This window comes from Camelus bactrianus, chromosome 1 (genome assembly GCF_048773025.1).
Source record: "Camelus bactrianus isolate YW-2024 breed Bactrian camel chromosome 1, ASM4877302v1, whole genome shotgun sequence".
NCBI lineage: Eukaryota > Metazoa > Chordata > Mammalia > Artiodactyla > Camelidae > Camelus > Camelus bactrianus.
This window is the reverse complement of record NC_133539.1, coordinates 47,380,725-47,408,569: the sequence shown is the minus strand read 5'-3', so window position 1 is coordinate 47,408,569 and position 27,845 is coordinate 47,380,725. Positions and strand designations below refer to the sequence as shown.

Here is a 27,845-nt window from a genome sequence, read left to right as displayed (position 1 = left end):
AATGTATGCAGTATATTGTATAGTAATATTCCATTTTTAATTCTTTTTTCATATTACATTTTCTTCTTTAATCAATCTCATTTATGCCCACGAATAAACACTGTCAGATAGGGATCAGGGCCCTGCTTCTTATTCACTACTTTACCTTCAAGTATCTAGCCCAACATCTGACATAAAGTAGGTACTCAAATATTTATTGAATAAATGACTAAATGCAAAAACAAACAAATAAGTGAGCAAACTTCCATGAACTCAAACAGCACCTCATTCTAATGATTCCCAAATCTGTATCTCCAGCCTTAACTGCTTTTTGATGCTACAGCTACACATTTCCAACCACCCATTCAACAATCTCCGTTAAGAATGTCTTAGGGGCGCCTCAATCTGCTCACGTCCAAAGCTAAATTCATTATCTGTCCTCTCTTTTACTTTCTCAATACACAGTAAGCCTGTCTGCTTTTGTGATCCCCATATTAGTGAACAGTAGAGATTTCCTTCTGGTCATGAGAAACCTTCGGGCCATCTCTACTTCTCTTTGCCCCTTCTCTCACATTTAAGCAGTCAGAGAATTCTGTTGATTCTAGTTCTATAAATCCCTCCTTTCTTACTATTTACTATTCCTACCAATGCAAGCCTTCATTGGCTTCTTCCTGAACTATTACAAGTGTCATACCTTGTCATCCTTCCCACTATCAATAGAGGTAGTCTTCCCAAAAGAGTGTAAAATTTCATTTCTTTTCTTAAAATGTCAATGGCTCTGCACAAAATTAAGCTAAATTTCTTACCAGGAGTCAAAATCCTCCCCAAGAATTTATCTTACTTTTACTTGCTGCTTTCTCAGCCAAACAACCTCCCATCTGCTCTGCTTCAATACCCATCAGAAGCTGTCTTTATTCTTTAAAGCTCAGTTCAAATGTCACCTTGTGGAAATCCATTGAATCCCAGTCAATAATTACTGTTCCCCCTATACACAGCCACAGCATCTCTAATATTAACACTTATGCATACATTTTCCCTAAAGATAAAATAATTTTTATATATTTTCCTATTATAATTCTCCCTAAGTATATATATTTTATCTTAGTCTTTACTCCCTAAGACCAAGGAGATCAGTACATGCTTGTAATATAACACATTGCTTATTATATGAGATAGCTAAAGGTGGGAACTCCTTCTCCAATACTAACCTGCTGTTTAACATTAAATGGGAGAGGTATAGGCAGGCTGAACTTTCCCTAATTGGAGGGGTCAGACTGACATCTGGCCTAGGCCCAACTGAGCCAGGCAGTAGAGTCTTCTGTGTTATGCTTAGGTTACCTTATAAAATGGGCATAATAACAGCATCTACCTCATAGACTTGTTATGAGGTTTATATAAGTTAACGTTTCTAACAGCATTTAAAACAATACCTAGAAAAAATAAATCTATGTAAGTGCTTGTTAAATAAAAAATAAAACATTACTTGTTGAGCATGCCCCAAGTGTGGCAAGCTATGGTACATTTTTCAGTTCTTAACTATTTACCAAGGGTGTGGTCCTTAGAGAAATTTTGCAAAGTTAGATTTCACCCAGTCTACATCCTCCACTAATCAAAGATGCTAAATTGTCTTGAAACATAATGGTATCACATTCACACTAGTTTTCCAAGGTTATGTGGAAAAGACAAATGTCATGTCTTCAGAATGCAACAAATTCATTTGGCTTTTATCAACCCATCCCTTACCTCACAAGAAATTCTTCTGGTAGAGAATCCACAGAATCCATGCTGCACAATGTTTTTTGCAAAAGTCTTATTCTAAAGTTTGCAGGCTGACTTTTACTCCTGCTGTTTAAAACTGCAAGAAAAATAATATTTTTAGTAGGAAGGTAGGAGGCTTTCATTCTTTCACCCCATTATCTAAACAGTACATGATCATTAAAGAAAATTTTGAATCTGCTATAAAAGAAAATGAAAATCACATAGCTTCCTAATCGAAACATAAATCACTGCCTATATTTTAATACACTTAATTTTTCCCAAGTACAGATATATTTTATCAATTTGTAATCATATTGAATAGGCGATACTCTACCTTTTCCACCAATGAACACTATATCAAAAACATTTTTCACATTATTTTATACTCCTAGTAAACATTCTCAATGGCTACATAACAATTGGTTGACTGGGGTTTCCCTGACTATTTCTTATAGTTGGACATTTAGATTGTTTCCCATTTTTTTCATTATAAATAATTAGTATTGTGATAAACTGCATTGCCCATAAAGTCTTTTTTATATTTATTATTATCACCTTATAATAAATTCTCAGAAATAGAATTCCTAGGTCAAAATACACAAATATTTTAAGTCTTCTGGTATATATTGCTAAATGACTTTTCAAAAGGTTTGTAATAATTTATTTCCTATAGAGGTATAAGAAGTACCTCTTTAACACAATCTTGATAGCACTAATTGTTTTGTTTTCTTTTAGTCTAACTACTTTTTCTAACATTTCTAACATTGAACTGCTTTTTCCTAAAACTGTATTTCTAGCTCCATAAAATACAGAGGTGGGATGCAAAGAACTCTTGCATATTCTCTAGTACAAATATCAATGGATGTTGTGGATGTTTCCTGAAAGAAACAAAAAAAATACCAAGGCAACATAAATGAAAACAAAAGGGGAACAGAGTATCATCATTGTATCTATTTATTATACAGCTTTCTATTTATCCCAACACCAACTCTTCTAAAATTAGTCCCATTTGATCTCTTTTACTGAGAGTTCAAGCCATCAGACTCCATTGCCTTCAGTGAGGCTGACTTCTTTTTCTGAGCCCTCTGTACATAAGACCAGGAAGTGTTAGAGTGAATGTATGTAAAAACTATTGCTTGGTGCTTTGGGGCAAAGAAAGAAATGAGAAAAAATAAAAGATAGTGGTAGCAATAGCATAAATAAAACAGACTTAGAGTACCTTGCTGCCAAGCACAAGACTGGATAATGTTCTCATCTGTTGCCTCTGGACTGTTTATTTATTTCAGTAACTGGGTAGCCAGTTTCTCTAAAAGATTATTAAAACATACCCCAAAATTCGAGCGGTAGAACTTTTGGAGTTCCATTACTAAAAGGCAATTCAGCACAGGTAACTCTCAAGTCAAAAAAACATGTTCCACAAGATCATTGTAAGTCACCTATTAAGAAGTCAGATTGTGGTATATTTATACAATGGAATACTATTCGGCCATAAAAACAGACAACATAACACCATTTGCAGCAACATGGATGCTTCTGGAGAATGTCATTCTAAGTGAAGTAAGCCAGAAAGAGAAAGAAAAATATCATATGAGATCACTCATATGTAGAATCTAAAGTAAAAAACAAACAAATAAAACATAAATACAAAACAGAAACAGACTCATAGACATAGAATACAAACTTGCAGTTGCCAAGGGGGTGGGGGTTGGGAAAGGATAGACTGGGATTCCAAAATGTAGAATAGATAAACAAGATTATACTGTATAGCACAGGGAAATATATACAAGATCTTATGGTAGCTCACAGAGAAAAAAATGTGACAATGAATATATATATGTTTGTGTATAACTGAAAAATTGTGCTCTACACTGGAATTTGACACAACATTGTGAAATTATTATAAATCAAAAATGTTAAAAAAAAAGAATTCAGATTGTATTTTCTCAAAGGAACATTGTTTTAAATGAGACTGAGTCTCCCAGAAAGTCAGAAAAAGCCAACAACACACAGAAGGAAGAAGAAACTGTAGGACCTGACCCTCCTAAGCTTTGAGGTCTGAGTATCTTGTCATAAATAAGCATTAATAATGGGGGAGGGGACAACTCAGTTCCTGGTGTAAGGGCTAAAAGAAGTCCTGAGGGGATCATGAAGAAAACAGGTATTCCTAATTATGAGACTGTCTATACCCTGTATGTGACTCACAGCAGCTCTAAGTTACACAGAAAGTCTTGAGAAACAAGAGAAATTCTCCAACAGTTCAATGGTAGCTGATACTTCTTAATCAAAACAAAAATGCAAAGATTCACACAAAAAGACTTCCATCTAAATTCCCTCATTTAAAACAGAGCTTCCTAATGCCTCTCAGTTTCTTGTCCATCCCTAACAAAACATTTCTTGCTGTCAGTATTAAAATAACTTACCTATGCAGAACCTGGTTCTCCTAGGTACATTATTTTATTTTGTACTTTTACTTATTTTAAATTCAGTAAGCAAAATCATACACCTATTTAAATTTGCATTCTCTGTTTAAATATCGATGGAAGATACAAACCTAAAAGCCAATAATGAAGCAGAGAGAGGTTGGATAAACCTTGTTATTCTTTCACACTAAATCAGATCTGCTTCATCTCTTTAATAAAGCTGTATAGAAAAGGACATGGCTTTGAGAGTTTTAGGATTGTGATCAAGCTGTTTTTCTTTTATGGTTTCTATAACCTCCCTGGTTATTTTAATAAAAAGTTAACAGGCATCATTTCATAGCCAGAGCATACAACGTATGACTTTTCCAGACAAAACAATCCCCTCATTTTCAGAATTTAAAAGCTCAGACATGTATACTTCTCCCTCTGGTAAGCTCTCTTGCAGTCAGTAGCTGTTTGCACAGATCACAGTGAGGCTGAAAAGAAAGAAGGACAATCCTCTGGCAACAAAGGTAGAGAGGATAGAAGGCATCTGCCAAGCTATTCAGTGTTCAGCTTTGAAAAGAAAAGGGTATAAAATTAACCAATAAATCAGAAGATACTTGTATCCTGAATTAAGGGTTAAGAAGAGCTAATGGCTTTCTTTTTCAGCCTGCTTAAAAATACAACCTGATACAAATCTCTGTGATGAAAGGCCTTCCAGGAGAGAGGATCATCAATCCCATCATTTCCCAGGAGCTAAGCAGATGTGTGGCAAACCCTACCAGCAAAGAGCAGCAGCAGTAGCACTTGACAGCCTCTGCTGGGAAGGAAGGCGTAAGTGCCTAGCAACACAAAGGAAGTAGCCAGCCTGAAACGTTGCCACTGTGCTTCTAAAATAATACAAAGTTCTTACCATTCTAGGAGAGGCTGAAGGAAACCTTTAAAATCAGGGTTAACATGGAAGAAAGGGTGAACCTGTTTTCCCTTGGTGTATTCATTTCAATAGACTTATCCAGTCAGCAGGAAACTAAACATTTATTTTGCCTTCCTGCAACTGAGAAACTGCTCTTCTGCAGGAACCTATGGGTTCTGGCTGGTTGATCATAGGGCAAGCTAAAGTTCAGTGTCAATTTACAGTGCACCTTCATCCACCAACCAAAATGATTTTATCTGCAGGCTGTTTCACTGGTTGAAAACTAAGGTACTGCCATCCTTATCTTGATAACGGTTAAATATCTTTCTTACTCCATCTCTACCTGAGTTCCCAGCTCCCACTTTTCCTCTTATCTACATAAAACGAAACATTTTTTTAAATTGTGAAGAGTTGTTTTTTCCTCCTTTAAAAGCTGTGCATATTCACATCTAAGTAGGCATAGCTCTCGTTTATAATTTTTTGAAATCATTCATTTAAACATTTACCTTGTAGCTCTCTTACCACTTCCCTAAACTGTATATAGGCACATTATTTTTTAAATCCACTCAAATGCTCATCTTAATTAAGTCATCTGACCAAGTTAGAGGATCTAATTGGCCAAGTTTACATTTCAAAGTATGGGTGGATGTCCTATGAATTCGCTACCCTTGTCAGCTCTGATACTTACAGATCACACAATGCCAGGTGGAAAAAGTGAGTAATATTAGTGTAAAAAAACAGTGAAAATAAAGTTCGCTCTTCTCAATGCTATTAATTTCAAAACAAAATAATATACATGGTATTTTTCAAGAAAGGAATTCAATTATTGAAAATTTTTATTATGCCCACTAAATCAGGGTTTCTTGGCCCTAGTGACATTTGGGCTACATAAATCTTGGTTATAGAAAGCTGTCTTATGCATTTTAATGATGTTTAGCAACATCCCCAGCTACTCAGTATATGACAGTAGCAACTCTCTCCCACCTCTCAGCCCCACTGTAGCAACCAAAAATGTCTCCAAACACTGCCAAATGTCTCCTGAGGGAAAAATTGCCCCCAGTTGAGAATTACATAACTAAATGAGTGAGTTAAAATGGAAAAGATTAACTAAATGAACATAAAACAGATTGTTCCCTGGAATAAAAAAGACCATCCTGTTATTAGGTATTATGTATAAACACAAACAACAAATCATTTGTCTACAAGGAAGAGAAATAATAATGTATCTCATTAAGTTTCCAACAACATCAAATGTAAGTTGAGAGGCCATACAGAACTGGTAGTTAAGAGCACAGAGACACTGGAACCAGTCTGCAAGGGTATGTAAATGTGCTTCAACACATACTAGCCATGCAAACTTATGTGAAATTAATTAACACTTTGGTGCCTCAGTTTCATCGTCTGAAAAATGGGGATAAAGATGGTATGTGATTCACAGAGTTGTAGTGAAGAGTAAATGTTTAAAACATGTAATAGAACAATACCTGGCATATATATATTAAGAACTATGTAAGTGTTCCTATCATCATCTTCACTTAATTTTGTTTAAATTTGTGTCAAAATCAGTTCACTTTCCTTCTAATTCTCTACCTTGGAGAAATGCTATCGTATGAAAAGGAATGGTAATAATTAGACTTAAGAATTGCGACAAAAACACTTTTCAACTATATCCCAAATGGCACACATGGCAGCTTACTTTGCATGTTTGCCCCTCGCATTTTTCACATCAGCACATATACATCTGCCATATTCCTTAAACTGCATGGCATGCCACTGTATAAATGTATCATTTTACCAGACCACTACTGATAAATACTTCAATTGTGCCCATTTTGTGTGTGTTTGTTTTTTGCTATTATAAACAATGCTGCAATAAACAATATTGAACATGCATCTTGGTAAAATTTTGAAACCTATCTTAAAAAGCTGGATTTACTATTTCAGCATTGAATTCAATGTACTCCAGAATTTCATGGGTCTGTTAATAAAGCAAACTCTGACAATGCTAGTTATCATTCCTGCTAAATTTTGCCAAAAGAATTCCAAAAACTCCTTTGAGATATGAGATGTTTTGGCCACATATGGAAAGTATAGTAACCACTTCAAGGCTGAAAAAAACCATGAAGAGGACAGTTTCTAAGAACAATTCAAGATATTTGTGATGGGAGTTCCTTAGAATCAAAACTAACTATTTTTTGCAGGTGCTCTGTGGCTCTAGAACTTTCAAAACCTTTATTTCTCACATGCTAGATAGCACTGGGTAAACAAGAAGGGCTAGGACCATCAGGTTAGACTCAAAGAATAACAGGTTGTACCACCAGTGTTATTAGCTGTGTGAAGAATGAACAAAATCTACTGACTATTTGGTTTTCTAATTTTTCATTAATTTCTTCCATTTTGTATTTGTTTAGGTTCTTGGCAAAGCCTCAAAATGAACATACTTAGACAAGGGAGGCCAAAACAATATTTTCTCTCAAGGAAAAAATATATGGCTTGCTTAATTAAACTCCAGGACTAACAGACAATGGTTAGAATATCTTTGCCAAAGTTATCAGGAACCGAAGATATTTTCTGCCTCAAATGACCAGGATACTCACTGTCTATCTCAGCTCTTGCCATTTAGCAAAGATCATTGTTAGCACTATCAGGCAGCTTGTACCAGAAAGCAAGAAACTTGCAATGCATACCCAATGCCCCATCCTTATAAATCTGCCAACATAGGGAATATCCATGTCAAAATTAGCATCTTGCCTGAAGTAGGTTTTCAGTTCTCTTCAGATCTATTCAGTCAGTTATCCCTGGACTTACACAGGCAAACCTACAAAACATACACATTAATTTGTTATAAATATTTGAAATGTACCTATAGTAAATATGCACAGGTTAGAATTTACCTGAAAAAAATCCAGATATTTATCTACCCATCAGTTTCAGGTAGCATTGCCAAAACCACGCTGCTCAGAAATGTAACTAGGACCATTGAAAGAACCCTGTTACCCCCAAACAAACTCTTCAAAAGTGCAATATTTTCAGCAATTTAAAAATACTATGTTGTCATTAGAATTGTTAGACAATAATGAAAAAAGGAAACAAGACAGAATGTTGAGACATGATACATGCAGGGAATGGAGAACACAATATGTACTGGACTCCTCCACCACCATGACTTTACCCAAATCCAACTTGATCCCACATATATAAGAAAAGTAGCTATCTCTCATTATCTCAGAAAGGCTTACTTTTGTAAGAAGGGTTTAGATGAGAAGGTAGATCAAGCTTTCGGCTTCCATTATATGAAATAAGCTGGGTATATTAACTTTAGTTTCATTGAAAATAAGATTAATTTTCAGCAGGGGTCTAGGCTATACATCTAGGCATCCTGACTACACATCTGATTTCCACACAACTCTGTAAAATGTATTACTGTCATCCATTTTAAAAATTAAGAAATTCAGGCTTAGAGAATTTACGTGGCTAATAAATCAATAAGAGCAGGAATTCATGTCCCAGTTAGTGAAACTGCAAATTCCATGTTCCTTACACTAGTCTCATTAAGTGTGACATACTTGACTTTATAATAAGCTTAGTGTACAATTTATGAACTAAAGTAGATAATATGCACATAAAAACACAGAAACAAAACTATTTACATGACCTTCCTGGTCTGTAAATGATATTGTAAGATAATTAATTTTGTCAGTTTAATATTTCATTGTATACTACTCACATTAGTTTTTGCTAAGAGAATTCATTTAATCAACAAAACAATTCAGAACAATGCCAGATACTATACCACATATAGTACCTGTTCAAATACTCTGTTAAAGGTTAAAGATTTTAGAGATCTTAAGAAGATTTTAGAAGACTTCTCTAAAGACTTCTCTAAAATCTTTTCTTTTTGGATCACATACTTCTAAGGAAGTAAATCTGAGAATACATGAATAGCAATTCATTTGTGTTATCCATGCTATTGTAAGCACCATTACAATATAAAAGAGAATGAGATTAAAATAAGTAAACAGATAAGTTCTACTATTTGCTCCCATATCCTAATAGTCAGTTTCACATATCTCAGGAGTCCATAATCTACTTTGGACACCCATCTTAGAAAATAACTTCACTTTTTAACTCAGGAAACAGATTTCATAAACTCGATAGTATCTATTTCCTAAAGGACAAAAATTTTTTAAAGGAGATATGCAAAGGACCTGGCTCTGCACAAAGTAGGACTTCAGAAAATACTAGTTATAATTAAAAATAGTATAACTTTTAAATAAAAATATCTCACTTTCACCTTTACTTAACTACAAAATTAGATTCAGAAACAATGGATAGTACTTCTGTGGGTTTTTTAAAGGCAAACTTTTGATTTTGAGATATGATGTGAACTTGATGTGAAATCAAGGGACAAAAATATTGACCCAAATTATCCAAACCTTCTATTCTTAACCCAGAGTTGAATTGTGAAATATATAGGGAAAAAAATCAGGAACTGTTTGAAAAGTGAGAAAGTTAATTTTATGGTCTGGTAAATCATTTAGAGATTAGCGGAATCTTAATTTTTGATAGGAAAGGAAACAGGAAGAAGAAGAATTGTAAAGGGAGAATAATTTTGGTTTATTTAGGTTTTCTGGCTTTGTGGTGAAGGTTAACATTTCTGCAAAGTGAGAATTGACATTAATTGTACAGACTTTTTTTTTTTTTTTCTGGCTCTGTGTAAAGTGTAAAATCAATTTACTATTAGTACATATTTCAACTGTTTTACCCATAGTGGAGACATAGTATCCAAATGACCCCATGCCTAAACCTGTGCCAATTTTTTTACCACTGAATTCTTTGCCTTGAATCTTTTGTTCTACCTGCTATTTCTGCCTACTGAGTAAGCTCAGTTTTACATTTGGCCTCATGCCCCCACTAACATGGAAGCCCCACAAAGTCAGGAAAGTTTTTTAATCCCTTTGCTATAATACTGGTGCTTACAGCAGTAACAGTACCTTCTGTACCTACTTCAAGCACTCAATATTGATTTAAAGAATGAAGTCACTGATCTTTCTGCATACATCCAGGCCTCTGAAGGAAGAAGTAAAAAAGTGACCCTCAGTGTAGATTAAGACTGCCTTCTCTGTTGATTCCTCCTTTATAAGTCAAAAGCAGCCCAGATGCTACAATTAAGATGGATCCCAAGAGACAACCATGGGGTCAAGATAGGTCCCTTGTCCCCTGGCAACTATGTCTCCATGTTCTTTGTTGGTTCCTCCACATCTCTCCAATCTCTAAATACTTAAGTACTTTGGGGTTCAGTCTTTTCTATCCTATTCAATCTGTATTATTCAGTCTTGAGGCTTTAAATTTTTATCTCCAGCCTTGACTTCTCCCTTAACGCAAATAATGTACTCAACAGTCTACTCAACAGCTCTCACATGTCTAGTAGACACCTCACTGTAACTGAAACTGAGTTCTTGTTATCTCCCCTTCACAAAACAGCTGAAGCAGAGCCACCCAGCCAAGTCAGGCTTAGTTCAGACTAACAGCAGTTAACCAACAAACCAAGAAATAAATGCTCATGGTTTTAACCTCTGAGTTTTGAGGTGACGTGTTATGCAGCAAATACTGATCAATACTCCACCCTAACTAAAATTATAATACCCCATCCTGACTCTGATATTTCCTATTTCTCTTCCCTTTCTTTTCTTCCATAGCACTTGTTACTAACATTCATATATTTTACTTATATATCTTGCTTACTGTCTATATCCTATATTAAAATAAAAGCTCTACTTGGGTAGAAATTTTTGTCTATTTGATTCACTGCAGTATCCCCAGAACCTAGAAATGTACCTGCCACTCAAGCACTCATTAAATGTATGGTCAGTAAATGAATTAACAATTAGCCCTGTGTTTACACCTCTGGTATAATTCCCATATTACAACATTCAGTATTCTACAAACTCTGCACTTTCATTAAAAATCTAATTCATATCTTCACTATGTTCATCTAATACGATTTAAACCCTGGTCATGAGACATTAAAAATTTCCATTTTACTATTCAGCATTGAAGATATGCTCTTTTCCAGTTTTTTCAGAATAAAGGAGCTACATAGCCCCTGAGTTGCCAACTCGTAAGCAAATTTTGTTTAACTCCCTTAAATGTGTTTCCTAAACTATAAATTGGGAAAAATACCTATATCAAATATAAAGAACAGACAACAATAAAAACTTAACAAGAAAAGAGATTTAATGTCAATCCTTGATGAAGAAATCAGATACTTAATATTTTGCCCTAAAAAATACCATGTGTTCCTACAGCATTCTATTTCTCTTAAATAGAGAAATAGTTTGTCTACTTCCCCAACAGACACTAAGCCTTTGAAAAAGAACTAGCATTCAATAAATATTTGATAAATGAATATTAATTAACATTTAAAAAAATACTTGACTGATTAAAGTAATTAAACTTTCTTTAAAGTAAAATGCAGAAGTTCACTTTAACTACGGTCTTTTTACATTTTTCTGGAATAATCTTTAATAAAATATGGTTTGGAAATATGCTAAGCCTCCAACTTTAAAACAACAATAAAAAGGACAAATAAAGGGAAATGTATGTATATGGATGGAATTGTTAAAGATAAAAGTAAAATTAGGGATTCTGGGGAAAAAAAAACCAAGAATTAAATAAAAGTTGGTTCTTGAAAAGTTGAATAAAATAGACAAACCCTTGGAAAGCCGAACTAAGAAAACAGATTAACATCAGAATGAAAAAGGAAATTTTAAACAACAAAGAAGAGTTAGGAGAATTACTGGAATACAAATGCAACTTCATATCAATAAATTTTCAAATATAGACAAATAGTTGATACGCTAAAAAATTTTTATTTCCAAATCTAACTCAAGAAAAGGTAAAAAAAAAAATCACATCTATAACCATACTACAAATTCAAATATTTCTTAAAGATCTACCACTAAATAAGCTATCAAGCTTGATTTTATAGGCCAGTTGTACACAATATACAAGAATCAGATGATTCGTATGTGATTCTCATTACCCTATAGCACCAAAAAAAGATGGAAAACTTCCAATTTATTTTTCAAAAGTAGCAATATAATCCAAATTCCAAGAGAATAAAAAAAAATTACTTCAAATTCTCACAAACATAAATATAAAATCCTGAATAAAATATTTGCAGCATATCAAATAGAAGGTTTGCAACTACTACTTGTGTGACGTTGGGTAATTATTTCACCTCTCTCTCAATTTCTTCATCTGTAAAATGAGAAACCTAAAGCATGACATAAAAATTAAATGGTTAAGTTGTTAGAACAGTGCTTGGCACATGGCAAATGCTCAATACATGTTAGCTATTATTATCCGACGAATAAAAACAACATAATCCATTGCATTACCACTTCAAAGGGAAAAATAAGATATATATATATATGTAAACATCTGATAATTTTTTAGTAGACATTTTGGCAAATCTTTAAATAAAACAGGTATAAAGGGCAATTGCTTAAACATTTTAAAGAATACTTATCTCACATCAATAGCACAAATTATACTGTTAAAATACTGGTCATTCCCATTCAATTAAGTAGTAAGACTAAGATGTTCAATATCATCATGATTATTCCATATTTTAGAAATTACACTAATGAAATAAAGTAAGACAACAAATATTAGAAGAGATGAAATTATTATTTGCAGATGATTTATAGCTAGAAAATCAAAGAGAATAAGAAAAACTAAATCAATAAGGGATTTTAGTCAGTAGGCTGGATGAAAGATGTATCAAAAATCAGTTTCTCTTTTAACAGTAGCAATGACAAATTTAAAATGCATAGGAGAAAGAGAACCTACTACCAGTAACAAAAATTATACAATACCCAGGAATAAATATAATGAGAATAATACAAGACTACATGTTGAACTACATACAATTTCACTGAACATGAAATACAACCTGAGTACTTTACTATTGACTACTTCAGCAGTTTCTGTATCTTCTCTGTCACCCAAACTAGAAACTTGGAATCCTTTCCAGTTTTATCCCTCTCCTCACTCTTCACATTTGAAATCATTCACTAAGTCCTGCCTATTTCTCTTAAATTTGTCTTCTTTTTGCTATCTCCATTTCAATTATCCTAGCTATCCTTTGGAAAGATTCCAGCAAATTAAATATTGTTACTAGTTCTGGTCTTATCCTCAAATCATAGCCTATCCAGCTACCAGAGTAATCAATCTAATACACAAACCTAACTAGATCAGACCCTAGTTTAAAACCAGAGATCACCACTAATTCAGGATTGAGTCCAAGCACAAGGCTAATAAAGCCTTCAGTCATCTAGACCCAGCTTCATTTCCTCCTTCTTTACCTCCTTTATGGGGTCTTAAAATAAGGCTCTATATTTCTCATATTAGGATAGGCCAAAACTAAACATGTCAGAGCTACCACGGTTGCACATCCTGTGTACCCTATGTCAATTTTTGGTGAAGATTTTTTTGAGAAAGACATTAATTTACAATAAAATAAATACCTTATAGAAGAGACGCAAAATTTTTACAACTGCCCAAGTTAAAATGTAAGGATTTCAAAGAAAGATAGCACTTACAACAAGCAGCTTTGACCTTCTTCCCTCCACTCAAAATGATGATGATGACTTGTCATTATTAGTGAAAAGTCTGATACTGACAAACTGTTATCACTCATTCGTCAACGAATGAAGATGTAACACCTGCTGAGAACATAATTACGCCAGGCCAACTGTTCTAAATTCTTCATTGGTTAACTCATTTTATGATAACCTGACATGACTTCATCTCTACTACTTTTACCCTTGCTGTCTCTACCCCAGCCATCCTGGAGTCCTTGCTGTTCCTAATTCCCATTGACAGGCTCCCATTTCAAGGCCTTTGCCCTTGCTATTCTATCTACAGATCTTTCCCTTTAGAGAGCATGGCTCTTTTTTCAACTCCTTGAAGTTTTTCCTTAAATGCTGATTTCTCTATCCTGACCTCCCATTTACCTTTTTTAACCATTACTCTGCAGGAACCATTCTCTATTTTTTTCATCTCACTTTCCTTAACTTATTGTTTTTATTAATTATTGTTTTTCTTTCCCTTATCAAATGTAATGATAGGATTTTTTGTTTTATGACAGCAGGATTTTTATTTTATTCACTGAATCTAGTGCCTAGATTAGTGCCTAGCCTATTGTAGGCTCTAATTATTTATTGCATGGACACTTATGAAACAGGTACTGTTAATCAGATTTTACTTTACGAAGAAACTGAAGCAGTGAAAATTTGCCTATGGTCACATAGTAAATGGTAGAGCTAGGATTTGTAAGCAGACAGCCTGGCTTCACTCTTTACCATAACTGCTTGGTGTCTGATTTGTGTGGTGAATCCTGTGTACTATCTATTTAGTACATTTCCTTTACTAGACAGTTTCTTCCCTGCAGGATCTGTGACTGCAGATCTAGCCCACTTTATACAATCAGTAATTGTTTACAGAATGAATGCATAAACATTAATTACCAATGATTTTTACATATATGCCTCAATTAAACTTTCAGATTTAATTTTAAAATTGTTTTTAATATAAAATTAATTCCTGTCTTTAGAAAGTGACGTAAAATATACTTTGAATTGACAAAACATGATTCCTGACGAATGGTTTAATTAAAAGGACGTCTACCCTTTTCCTACAATTCTCTCCAAACTGGCTTTTAAAGCTTTATTCAACATTAGCATACATTAAGCAAAAAGCGCCAGAACCAGCCTGACTCATTATATACACATGCATAATATTAATTATCTCTGGTCAAACCCCGCAAACGACAGTGCCATTTTCGCAGACACCAAGATTTATAAATCAGTCATGCTAGATAAAAACAAATACCTTCACTTACAAAAACTGACGCTAACGAGAACACCCTCCGGAGCAATACCTGGCCCAGGAGTCACCTAGAGTAGCTTTCTCGAAAGTCTGACAACAACTATCACAAGGGCATGACTAATTTGCCACCGAATCCTAATGGCCATAGGTTTACTCTGAGAAACAAACATTCGCGGGCAGAAGGGGTGGACATATGAGCTATTTAAAAAGAGGCCCCGCCCAGGCCGCTTCAAAATCTAGGGCCCAAGATTCTCCACCTCAGAGCTCCTCACCGTGTCTAGACTAGGGGGAAGCGACCGTTTCTCGGGTAGAGGATGCTGCACAAAGGAAAAACTGGCCATCCAGCGTGAAGGCCGAGGAAGCAAACGAAAGCAGAGCGCACTGATGAACAAGGACACCCCGGCATCCAACCGCCCCTTCACAGGTGGAGCCGCAATTACATCTCTCGCGAGATGTCTCGTCTTCACGGGATCTCGAACTAAAACCTCGCGACTGTTCAGAGCAAGGGAGGCTCTGAAAGGACGGCCCCTAACCCTCTTCGCGGACTCACAAAGCGCCTCTACCATTCCCCCCTCCCCCACCCATCACCTTCCCTCCACCGCCCCGCGCTTCCCCTCCTTTCCCTTTATTGAGGGTAGTCCCTAGGTTGTCTAGGGACTTCCGGAGCGCAACCGGAACCGGAAGCTTCTAGGAGCGAGGTGGGTGGGGCCGAAAATCAAAAAAAGCGCGGCCGAAGGTGGAGGCCGGTGCTGGCAGGGTGGTGGTAGCCCTGAGCAGGGCTGTGGCGGGTCCCCATGGACTCCACCGCCTGCTTGAAGTCCTTGCTCCTGACCATCAGTCAGTATAAAGCCGTTAAGTCGGAGGCGAACGCCACCCAGCTTTTGCGGCACTTGGAGGTGAGGTGCTCCGGGGTGGCGGATGCGATAGGCTTCCTAGTTCACTTAGTGGTCGGGATATAGCGTCCTCAGCCTAAAAAAACAAAGGATAGCTCCTCGCTCCCTCCGCTGTCTTTTGTATTCGTAAAGAAGGAGAGTGAACGTCGGCCTTGAATTCCCACTGTCTTCTACGCACCCCCACCCGCCAGCCCGTCCGTATTCCCCCAAGGAAAGAGTAACTGCTGAAAACCCTAGGAAGAGGGAGGGTGGGACAAAAGGTTGAGGGATTTAAGTTGTGCTTGGAATTGGTAGAGAAGAAAGCTCGGAGCTGTATCTTTTCCTTTGCTTCTTATTTTGGTTTTTCCATTGTAACAGAGCCTTCGCAGAATGTATGGCAGTTCTCGGAGGTGGAGGTGATGGGGAGTGGTGATTAAAACTTGAATAATTTCTTATCCCTTAGGCAGTTTACAATTTGAACCTGTTGCTTACTGCTTTTATTTGAAGTCATGTTGAACTAGAGCTTGGAAAATATTACTTCAGCTTTCTCTGGATTGAAAAGCAGTCTCCCTTTCTAGTAATCATAATCTTTTTTCTTTACCAAAATATATTGCTCACAGTTTTTCAGTCTTAAAATAATGAATTGCTGTCACTTTTCCCTTAGTGTCCAGTGATTTGCTTATTTTGTGTTAAAAGTTATAATCACAGCTTTCTGGGATCCTGTTTGTTTTTAGGCTCTTAATCTCCTGTCATTTGTTAGGCATTCATGGAATTCCAACTAATATTGACCTCAGATTAATAAAAAACAATTAAGCCCAATCAAAGCTTATTTTTATCCTCTGTTGCAGCTTCTGTTGAGATAGAATTGAACATAAGTTTAAAATATATTCTAATTGTTGTATTAACCCTATGATAAAAGGCTAAATTACCAAAGATTAGCAAGATACTATGGAGGAAGGCAACTGTGAATGGCACAGTAACATAGACCTTTGTTGTAACTGGAGGGCTCTAACTTCTCAAACTTCACTAGTGCTTCTCCTACTACTTCAGGTGCCTGTCTCCTAAGAACATTTGTTTTCTTTTTTCATTCATTACCTCAACGAATTCCTACAAACCTGACAATGAAGGCGTTGGCTGTTAAATGCTAACACTTTGCTTCTCAATTAGGATAGAGCGGTGTGCTAGTGGACTCCAGAAGCCACAAAATAAGCAGAGCTGTCAGTATTATTTAAGAACTATGAGTGAAGAATTCTAGATTCATATCTTAAACGTTACCTCTTTTTGAGAATAAACAGGTATGTTGTAAATCTGAGCAAAGTATTATCATGAACTGAAAAAGACTTAAGAGAAATTTGAGGCTTGGAGATTGTGTTCCTGGCCTTTTCAAGAGGTTTACCAAAATCTACTGTTTAATTGAGTGAGAACATATGTGCATTGCATAAAGTGCATTCATCTTAAGTGAAGAGCTTGATGGTTTTTTTTTTTTTAATAAGTGTACACTCAAGTAGCTACCAACTGTATCATGACACAGAACATTTCCAGCACCCTGTTAGTTTTTCAGTTGTCCTCTATGGTTCGGATAAGTGGATCCGTAACGTACTTCTTTGTCTGGCTTCTTCCTCTTAATATAATCTGTGAAATTTATTCACGTTGTCCATATGCCAGTACTTCATTCTTTTCTATTGCTATGTGAAATTCTATTGTACAAAGATACCACAGTTTATGTATATTCTCCGGTTGATGAACATTTGGGTTTTTCCAGTTCTGGGTGGAATTAGGAATAAAGCTGTTATGAACATTTTAATACACTTTTGTGGATATATGTATTCATTTCTCTTGTGTACCTCATAATGGAATTCTTAGGTCTACCAGTTTTCCACAAGTTACACCGATGTACCCTCCAGCCAGCAATATATGCTGTCATTTATCCACACTGCTCCTTGGTGTTCTTATATTTTTAAGTTTTAACCATTTTGGTTGATAATATTATGGTGAATATCTTTGTGCAGACCTCATGAGAGCAACATCTGAGGATACAAAGAGAGATGGGTATCATGTGAAAGGAGATTATTCACTCTGCTATCCTGCTGCACTTCTGCTGCAGTACTTTTTTCTTTTTGCAGAACTTGAACTTTGAATTTTTTTATGATTGGCAGAGCTGAGCTGGTCTCATTCTTGTTGGTGTTTCATAGCACTAATCTTAGGTAATGATTGTAAGCATAGATTTAGGGGCAATAAATCCCAGTTGTACTGCTGTCTATTTGTTCCTCAGTTTACTCATCTGTAAAATAATTAGCACCAACTTACAGGTTTATTATGAAGATGAAAGAAATAACATATATATGGTACCTAGAACCATGGCTAGGCCAGAGCAAATGCTAGAGTATTAGTTATTAATGAAATAAATTCTATTCTCATTAAAACATTCAGTGTGTATGAGTAAAGAGGAAATATGTAAATTTTTTTTAATTTTACCTTGTAATAAATAATTATTATATCTTAGAATATTTATGTTGTTGAAATACAGGTCCAGTCCTGAGGGAAATTGTATTTATAGTAGAAAATATCTTAATCTTTTAGAGGGCTAGCTGTATAAGCAGACAAAAGGGCAATGCTCAAGAGGTTCCTTACCCCAAAATGTTTACCATCAGTGTCTAACTTTGCCTTTGGACCTGTTTTTTCAGTCTGATAGACTTTTACTTTAATGTTAAAACACATACTCTGTGGGAACAGATACTCTGAAGATCTCTTAACAGCAAAGCTTTAGAAGAAAAACTGACATCTGGGTGAGGGAATAAAAGAGGGATACAGAAAAGAAAGAAAGAGGGATGCTGAAACAGCCTGAATACAGTCTTTTTTTTTTTTTAAGTCTTTTAAAATAAAAACATTTAGAACAGATTTAATCTAATTCTAAAGTAACTTATTTTTATAGAAAAGATATGCATAATAGTGAATAATACTCATAAAGTGTTTTGAAAATAAGTGGCTGGCTGACAACTATTCCCAGACTTCAATCCCAGCTTTACCTTTTCGGGAGGTGGTTCAGATAGGGGGTGTGCTTATAGGGTTATAAGAGAAAAGTGAAAAGTGGAATAACAAATAATAAAATTTTTCAATGCCTGACCTGACTACTTAAAAAATTGTTTTAACTTCCTTCTTTGTAATCTCTAACTTCTGGGCTCAGGTACTGTCTGGTAGGGAGCAGAAGGAGCAACCATATAGTTAATCACATAGCTAAGCTTTTGAATTTAGCTGCTTTCCACTTTCCATTTGCTTTCCTCAAATGAGGTAGAATGAATGTATGGACTTCATTTATTCAAAAAGTATATTGATAGTAGAATGTTGATATGTAATCTATGTCTTCATAGAGTGATCAGTGTAGCTGGGAGGATAAATATTGCTAGATTGGCAAAAGCTTGTTAATTTATGAAATAAAAGTATAATGTACTATAGGGTAAGTATAACAGGCAAACCTAACCTAGTTAGTGGAAGAGGATTAGAGAAAGCTTTCTGGAGGAAACAAAACTGAAACCAGGATTACATTAGTTAGTGAATGAAGGGATAGGTAGCCTTCCATGTAGAGAGAATAGCACATATGCATTTAATAAATTGGGAAAGAATGTGGCAATGGTGCTCTGAAAGAACTGGGTTTTTATTTGAAATGGAGAAGAGATGAAAATTGCCAGTTCTTAAGTAATACATTTTAATGACTGTTTTCTAGGTAATTTCTGGACAGAAGCTCACCCGATTGTTTACATCAAATCAGATACTACCAAGTGAATGCTTGAGTTGCCTTGTAGAGCTTCTTGAAGACCCAAATATAAGTGCACCACTGATCTTAAGTATCATCAGTTTGCTATCTCAACTAGGTAATATAGTTAGTTTCTCTTTTTTATTTTTTAGAAGATATATGAATTTTTTTAAAGGGCAGATATAGAATCTTTTAGAGAATGGTTCACATTCAGAAGATTTCTTTGTTTCAGGACCTCTTAGAATTATTTTGTGTTGTGGATCTCTTGAAAAGGGAATATTATGTGCATTCTTTACTAAAATTATTGGAACAAAGAATCTGAAGCATATTAAAGAGTCAGTGGTCTACGAAAAAGAATGTACCTTGGGAAATGCCAGCCTACTTTTTCTTTTTAATGGAGGTACTGGGGATTGAACCCAGGAAGTCATGCATGCTAAGCATGCCCTCTACCACTGAGCTTTTACCCTCCTCCTAGCCTACTTTTGAATTAAGAAAAAAAAATGCATACACATAGTGCCAGTATGGACTACAGCACTCTGGAAAGTCACAGCTAGTGATCAAAACATCATTCTTTTTTTTTTTTTTTTAATTTTATTTATTTATTTGGGGGGGTAATTAGGTTTATTTATTTATATTTCGAGGAGATACTGGTAATTGAACCCAAGACCTTGTGCATCCTAGGCATACACTCTACCACTTGAGCATACCCTCCCCCTAACATCATTCTTTTTTGATAGACTATACTGAACTTAGCTCTAAAGCTAAAATACAAGTGTTACTTTTTCTGTTTTTCCCTACCTTATCTTTAGTTTTTAAATTTTTATTCATCAGTTACTCTTTTTCTTGATTTGTGTTTAGGGGTAGAGAGGAAATATTTCTGTGTGGTTATAAAGTTGATACGTGCTTATTTTTAAAAATCCCAATGATCTAGTAGTAACATAGAGCAGCATGTCAAATAGATGAAAATGTTCTCTGTGTTGTCCAATATAGTAGCCACCATAATCAAACTTCTGAACTGGAAGGTATTTGTAAACAAAATAGCTAAATTATATTTGATATTTTTATATAATTATAAATTTAATACAAAATAAATTTTAAATTATTTATCTTTCATCCATGAAGACCATATACATATATATATGATGTATTTTGTATGATTTTATTTTAACTTACAGCTGTAGACAGTGAAACCAGAGACTGTCTTCAGAATACATACAACCTGAATAATGTGCTGGCAGGAGTGGTTTGTCGGAGCAGCACTTGCCACAGTGATTCAGTGTTTTTGCAGGTATATACACCCACACAGCACTTTCCACTTAATACTTGTTCTCCCTTCCTTATTTTCAGATCAAAACTGATAGTATCTGTTATAAACTACTGACTTATAGTGTACTATATGCTGGTGTAACACTGCATGATGAGGCACAGTTCTCACTATTAATAAATTTAAAAGCTGGTTGATCACACATGTACTACTATTTAAGAGTTTCTAAAGAAGGGAATTTTATCCACATATACTACTATTGAAGAAAGACAAATCTACATTATAGCTGTTTTGACAGACTTAAAAACACATGTCAGCATTTTGAGATGTAAGCTATTTATATTCAAATTGTAATTTGAGTTGGCATCTAACCTCAATCTGTGTAACATTCTATAAAAATTGAAGCTATAGATTTGGTTTTATTTAACATAGACTCAAAGCTCTTCTACCCATAATAATTTCTTGAACCTAAAATGTCATCAGTTGTAAGAAGGAAAAACATTGCAAATTAAACTGACATGCACCTTTAAAGATGGTAAAATATGAAAAAATGTATACCTTAGAATTGATGGAATATGTGTATGTTTCAATTTGCATTTAAGTTTAAGATGGTTAAGTGAGACAGGTTGTTGACAAGGTGCTCTGTTTGAGATAGAATGTATAGAAATGTGTGAATCAGCAGCGGAACTCTTAAGGTTTTTAGTAGTCTCATTACTTGTATTTGTTAAAAAAAAAAAAAAAGATAAAACCTTTTCAAGAAATGGAGAAGTTCTTACTCTAAACTCTGCCTTCTAAATTGATTACTCAGAATATGCACAGGAGTTCATTCTTGCGAGCATACAATATGTTTTCATATATTTATATTCATTGCTATTTTCTTATTCTCAGTGTATTCAGCTTCTGCAGAGGTTAACATATAACGTCAAAATTTTCCATTCTGGTGCCAATATAGATGAATTAATTACATTCCTGATAGATCATATGTGAGTATGCAACCAAACATGTAACCAAATAATCTATTGGTTTGTTTTTAACTAAAACCATATAATAGTTCAATTTTTCTTAAATAATTTTTTTCAACTTTTTAAACTGAGACTCTGATTCTTGCTTACTCCTCAGAGATGGTTTCAAGGATCAAATGGAGTAAAGCAACTTTAATTTTCGTAGCAAAAATTTATGAAATGAATTGATTTAAAAAAAACTTGTTGAAACTGAATATTACATGTTTAGTTATTAATCTTCTTGACAGAAGAATATACTGATAAGATAGCACATGGTCTCTTAATTATTTCTATGCTGCAATTGAGTAGGATCATTTAGTTTCAAAACATGAAATAAATGACAAATACTGTTCAAAGCTTGACAATCTTCACATGTTAGTCATATTTTTCTTTTTGCCTATAAAAAGGAAGGAATTTAAATGTATAAATTACTATATAATTTTTGAATAATTTAGAAGGAGCTTAATGTTTTTGTCTTTATTATTTTTCTTAAAACAACAGTCAATCTTCTGAAGATGAGTTAACAATGCCTTGTCTAGGATTATTGGCAAATCTTTGTCGATACAATCTTTCTGTTCAAACACACATAAAGACTTTGGTAAGAAGTTTGTGAAATGTTTCTGTCTTGTTTTGTCGTGGGTTTTATACTTAAAGAAAATTTTATTCACCTTTTTCTTTAAAAAATATTTAACAAGAATTCTCATGTGTTATCCAGCTGACCTATCAAAATTAATGAAGAATCAGATTGACATATAAATATCTTGAAATATTCCAGCTAAATTTAATATATGTTTAATTAAGACAAGTAAAGGGTTAATACAGTTGTTGAATACTAGTAGTTTTATTCTCCATAGCATCCCATTATTTGTCTTACTGAATAATTCAAGAAATGCTAAATTATTTTGTGCTGGCAGGGAGGCACACCATTGGCAATCTCATTTACCTCAGTCTCTTAGTTATACAAAATCAATTACAGCTCTCTCAGAAAGATTCAGAGTAAATGCCTAGCATCATGACCAGTACTTGTGATAAGTGAAGGCACTCAAATGAGGTGAACTAAACTACACTGTTAGAAATACATTAAATCAAGAAAGTTCATTGATTCTTTAAGGTGCTTTGTGAACACTTTCCTTGCTGTGCAGTAGTATAATTTTAAATTAAACAATATCTCATTTGTTTACGTGCTGGATTTTTCTTATTTTGTTGGCGGGGGTTATTTTGAGCCATGGAACTGTTGGAGAAAAATAAGTGCTTATAAACCCATGACTAAACACTGCTGTTCACTGAGATTGTACATATCTATACTACTACAAGCAGTGTATGAATGTACCATCTCACTCATTCCTTGAATGATCTCTTAGATTGATAATAATGTTTAATAAAAGTTTACCTACTCTGTGTGAGATATACTTTCTAAACCTAAATGTAACACTCATAATTTTTTTATTCTAATTTATCTTTTAATTTTTTCTTCCTCAGAGTAATGTGAAATCATTCTATCGAACTCTTATAAGCTTCTTGGCCCATAGTAGTTTAACTGTGGTTGTGTTTGCACTTTCAATATTATCCAGTTTGACATTAAACGAAGAGGTTGGGGAAAAGGTAAATATGACTTTTTTGTAATTTATGAAAATAATTCTGAAGTTTATATTCTCTGATACTTTAAAAGTCATTGAGGCTCTTTGTTAAGTTTTAGGATGATGTCAACTTAAATTTTTTTTGGATAATATACTTTTCCCGATTTGTTTTTAAGCTATTCCATGCTCGAAACATTCATCAGACTTTTCAGCTAATATTTAATATTCTTATAAACGGTGATGGCACACTAACTAGAAAATATTCAGTTGATCTACTGATGGATCTTCTTAAGCATCCTAAAATTGCTGATTATCTTACCAGGTATGGCTCTCTGGCAAATTTTAGGACTTTTTCTTTAAACCAAGATGAATTTGTGATAAATAAGACTGCCTTTTTAGAGTTGGTAAACATGGACTTTACTGATTGACAATAGACTAAAATTGAAATGTTTTGATGTGCTTTGTTCCCATTCTTTTTGCTTTCCTGGCTGGAAATGTAAAAGTGTAACAAGGGGTGAGAGGGTGTGTGTGTTTCTTAGATAAATAAGGTTATGTCATTTTTCAAAAATACACATCTTGATTAATCTGTCCCAAAACTAGTTTTTTGTCTGAACAATATGATTTATCTTATACATAAATCCTTTTTACTGTATTAATTTCATAATTATCATTTGATATATTTTTATTTTAAACCTAGGTATGAGCACTTTTCTTCATGTCTTAATCAAGTATTAGGTCTTCTTAATGGAAAGGATCCTGATTCTTCTTCAAAGGTATACATCACTTTTTGTTTTAAACTTTTTAAAAACTATAATGTACAGAAAAACCTAAGTGCACAGCTCCGTGAACTTTTTCAAACTAAATATAGGCATTTAGACACTGTCTAGAGCAAAAAAAACAATGTAACCAAAACTCTGGAACCCTCCTCAAATCTTCATGGAAAACTGTTTCATGGTGCCTACTCTACTGAATGTGTATATATTTCGTGACATGGTGATTCCACTCCTAGGAGCATAGCCAAGAGACATGTCCATAAGCTCACCAAAGGACATGTAGAAAATGTTGAACAAATAGAAAATTAAATTTTAAACTGATTTCATTTAGTGATTTTTTTTTAAATGTCAGGTGCATAGAGGATAAATCCAATAAAATGTGTGCAAGGCTTCTACTCTGAAATTATAAAACATTGAGAGAAAAAAGCCTAAGTAAATATGGTGTACCAGGTTCATAGACTGGAAGACTTCACCATATTAAGTCAGTCAAAATTATAGCAAACTAGTTTTTTTGTTTTTGTTTTTGGTGTATGTGAACATTGGAAAGCTGATTATAAACTTCATATGGATATGCAAAGGTCCAAAAATACCATGACTCTCCTGAAAAAAAAAATGAACAAAGATGAAGGACTTTACTAGTACCAGATATTAAGACTTTATATAAAGCTCCAATAAGTAATATAGTACAGTACTGTCATAAGGATTGACAGCCAAATGGAACAGGGTACAGTCCAAAACCAAATCCACAGTATATAGTCTCCTGATTAATAATAGTACAGTCTTAATTAAAAGTATCATCATTTCAATAAATGACATTGGGTCAATTGAAAATCCACATGGGAAAAAGCTGAATTGTGACCCCTGCCTCACACCAAATTTGAAAATCAGTTCCAGAAGGATTGTAGCTCTAAATGTGAAAGGTAAATTAACTTTTAGAAGAAACACCTAGCAGAATATCTTCACAGTCTTGGGATAAAAAGATTTTCTTAAACAGAAAATAAAATCATGAAATATGTAGGGAAAAAACTGATAAGTTGGACTACATTAAAATTAAGAGCTTCTGTTCATGAGAAGACCACTAACAAGAGAGTGAAAAGGCAACTCAGAGTGGGAAAAGTTATCTACAATACATATATTGAACAAAGGACTCTTATCTAAAACGTTTTATTTTAAAATTGTACATATGAATAAGAAAAAATTTTGAATCCAGTAGATAACCTGAGCAAAAATTTAAAAAAAAATTTAATTAGTCAATAAATATGAAATGGTTGCTCAACTTTATTAATCTTCAGGGAAGTGCAAAATTAAGTGGTAATGCAATACCAGTACACAACCACCAGATGGTTAAAATTTAAAATATGATAATATCAAGCATAGATGAGAATGTAAAAGATGTAGAGTGTTGCAGTACTCATAGGCTGAAAATTGGTACAACTATTTATGAAAACTGGTATTAATCTACTAACATTGAACATATGCATAAACTATGACCCAGCAATTCCACTCTTAAATATTTACCCCAAAGAATTAAATGCATATGTATACCAAAGACATATACAATACATAGCAGTACTATTCCTACTAGCCAAGAATTGTAAACAGACTAAATGCCACTAACAGGCAATGGACAGATGAACTGTGGTACATTTATACAATGGAATGCTACATAGCAATGAGAATGTGTGAATGCAGCTGCATGCAAAAATATGAATCTCCCTAATAATGCTAAGCTAAAGAAACCAGGTATAAGAGAATACACTGTAAGATTCTGTTTATATATGAAGTTCTAAGTCAGTTTTCTTTATATAAATAGGCAAGCTGATTGAAAAATTTATATGGAAATACAAAGATCCAAGAATAGCTAGGATAAAATTAATCTCCTATCAGAAGTCTGATGTGGAAGAGTGGTTGGGACATTGTCTAGGAAGGGACACAAAGGAATACTGGAGTTTTAAAAGAATTTTCGTTCTTGACCTAGTTGCTGTACAGGTGTATTCACTTCGGGGAAACCATCTAGCCTTGCAGTAGCAATTAATCTGTATGTTATACTTTTGGAGAAAGTGTAAATGAGAAAGCATCTGCTTGTAAGTGCATGACACATCTCTGGTAAGATATAGGAAACTGGTAATATTGTTTGTTGCTTCCAGGGAGTATAGATAAAGGTCAGGCTAGTACCTTTGACTTTGGAACCAAATGAATGTATTACATATTCAGAGACAAATACTACAATTTATGTTTAAAAGAGAATAAGTTGAAGTTTTTTTATCATTTGTTACATAGTAAATGCTAATGGGCTGAATTCAGTTAAAATCGGGTAATTATCAGATGGATTAAAGCACAAATTCCAATTATATGTCATTTATAAGAAACAGTTAAAAATAGAAACATAAGTGGATAGGCAAAGAGGTTTTTTTTAATGATAAATTGGTAATATGTGAAATAAGGTAGAACTTACTTAACAGCTAATGAACAGGATGATGTGGGATGCTATGTAATGGAATAAGGCTCAGTTGTGAAGCAAAGAAATGAGGTAGAATAAGGAGGCTAAGGGGCGTAATGCCAACATTGTGCAAACGTATTACGGAAATAGCCATCCTTAAGCTTTTAAAGCTTTGGGATGCCACTTTTAAATATTATCCTAAAGTAAGCTTTATATCAGTCCTTGAATCTTAGCATGATAACAAGTATTCTTAATTACTAATTTTATTTTTAAATTTTTTTTTCATTTTTAAAACATGTTTGTGCTTTAAAGAAATTAAGTAAAAAGGTGTATAACATTAGTTGAAGTTGCCCTTTCTTCTTTGGCTCTCTCAGTCCTGTTATCAGAAGTAACTAACATTAACAAAATTTCTGTAACCTTCCAGAATCTAATTACACATTCTGAAAAATAATACTCAAATAAAAATTGGAAGCAGCTTTTAATCTTTATTTTAGAGTATTTTCTTTAAAAATGTATGTCATTTCCAGCTTCATTTTTGGTTGCTTTGTGAATTAAAGTTAATGAAATTGACATTTAATGAAGACTTTATATTGCACAGGTTTTAGAATTACTTCTTGCCTTCTGTTCAGTGACTCAGCTGCGCCATGTGCTCACAAAGATGATATTTGAACAATCTTCATCTGGCAACACCATTCTGGGAAGTCGTTCTAAGTGTTTAGAACCCACTGTAGCACTACTTCGTTGGGCAAGCCAACCTTTGGATGGATCAGAAAACTGTCCTATTTTAGCACTGGAGTTGTTCAAGGAAATATTTGAGGTAACAGAGATGGAATGATTAACAAATTGACTTTTCCACTTTTATGATCCTCGGTGAACAATTTTTTTAAAAAAAATGTTTGTAATAAACTTCCAATTGTTCATATGCTTTAGGAAAACTTCTTATATACTAGACTCCCTATCATTCAGCTACTGAATTTCTTTTTACTGGCAAAGTCACAAATATTAGTGAGGTTTTTTTTATTTTGTTTTTTCACTAAATAGCTTGCATATACTCCTTTCAGTATAAAAAGGAAAGGTATTAACTGAGATTTGTATGGTTTTTTGATGTATGACTGTATTTCTTGAAGTCACATTCTGTCTCTCCATCTCAGTAGATATTGTCTACTGTCTTTACTGAGTGGATTAACATAGGAACATTGGGTCCAGTCAGTCAAATGG

The 27,845-nt window shown here is 34.2% G+C and overlaps 2 protein-coding genes across 7 annotated transcripts in view; one reads left to right on the top strand and one right to left on the bottom strand.

The window, feature by feature from the left end:
* DZIP3 (DAZ interacting zinc finger protein 3) overlaps positions 1-15,559 on the bottom strand; it is a 104,356-nt gene extending 88,797 nt beyond the window's left edge. The window contains exons 1-4 of one of the 6 annotated variants that reach the window (XM_074363088.1): positions 15,222-15,559; positions 13,662-13,784; positions 7,740-7,870; positions 1,723-1,834 (exon numbers count right to left, since the gene is read on the bottom strand). In XM_074363088.1, the coding sequence (XP_074219189.1) occupies positions 1,723-1,763 (41 nt within the window). In that variant the 5' untranslated portion in view covers positions 1,764-1,834; positions 7,740-7,870; positions 13,662-13,784; positions 15,222-15,559. The remainder of the gene's footprint in view (positions 1-1,722; positions 1,835-7,739; positions 7,871-13,661; positions 13,785-15,221) is intronic. The other 5 variants (XM_074363099.1, XM_045507183.2, XM_045507187.2 and 2 more) reach the window with 5 other exon arrangements.
* Positions 15,560-15,653: 94 nt separating this feature from the next.
* The window catches only part of CIP2A (cellular inhibitor of PP2A), a 31,750-nt gene continuing 19,558 nt past the window's right edge, over positions 15,654-27,845 (top strand). The window contains exons 1-9 of the mRNA XM_010970755.3: positions 15,654-15,845; positions 19,543-19,690; positions 20,748-20,860; positions 21,725-21,819; positions 22,339-22,435; positions 23,317-23,439; positions 23,591-23,736; positions 24,112-24,187; positions 27,226-27,444. Coding sequence (XP_010969057.1) covers positions 15,744-15,845; positions 19,543-19,690; positions 20,748-20,860; positions 21,725-21,819; positions 22,339-22,435; positions 23,317-23,439; positions 23,591-23,736; positions 24,112-24,187; positions 27,226-27,444 — 1,119 coding nt within the window. The 5' untranslated portion in view covers positions 15,654-15,743. The remainder of the gene's footprint in view (positions 15,846-19,542; positions 19,691-20,747; positions 20,861-21,724; positions 21,820-22,338; positions 22,436-23,316; positions 23,440-23,590; positions 23,737-24,111; positions 24,188-27,225; positions 27,445-27,845) is intronic.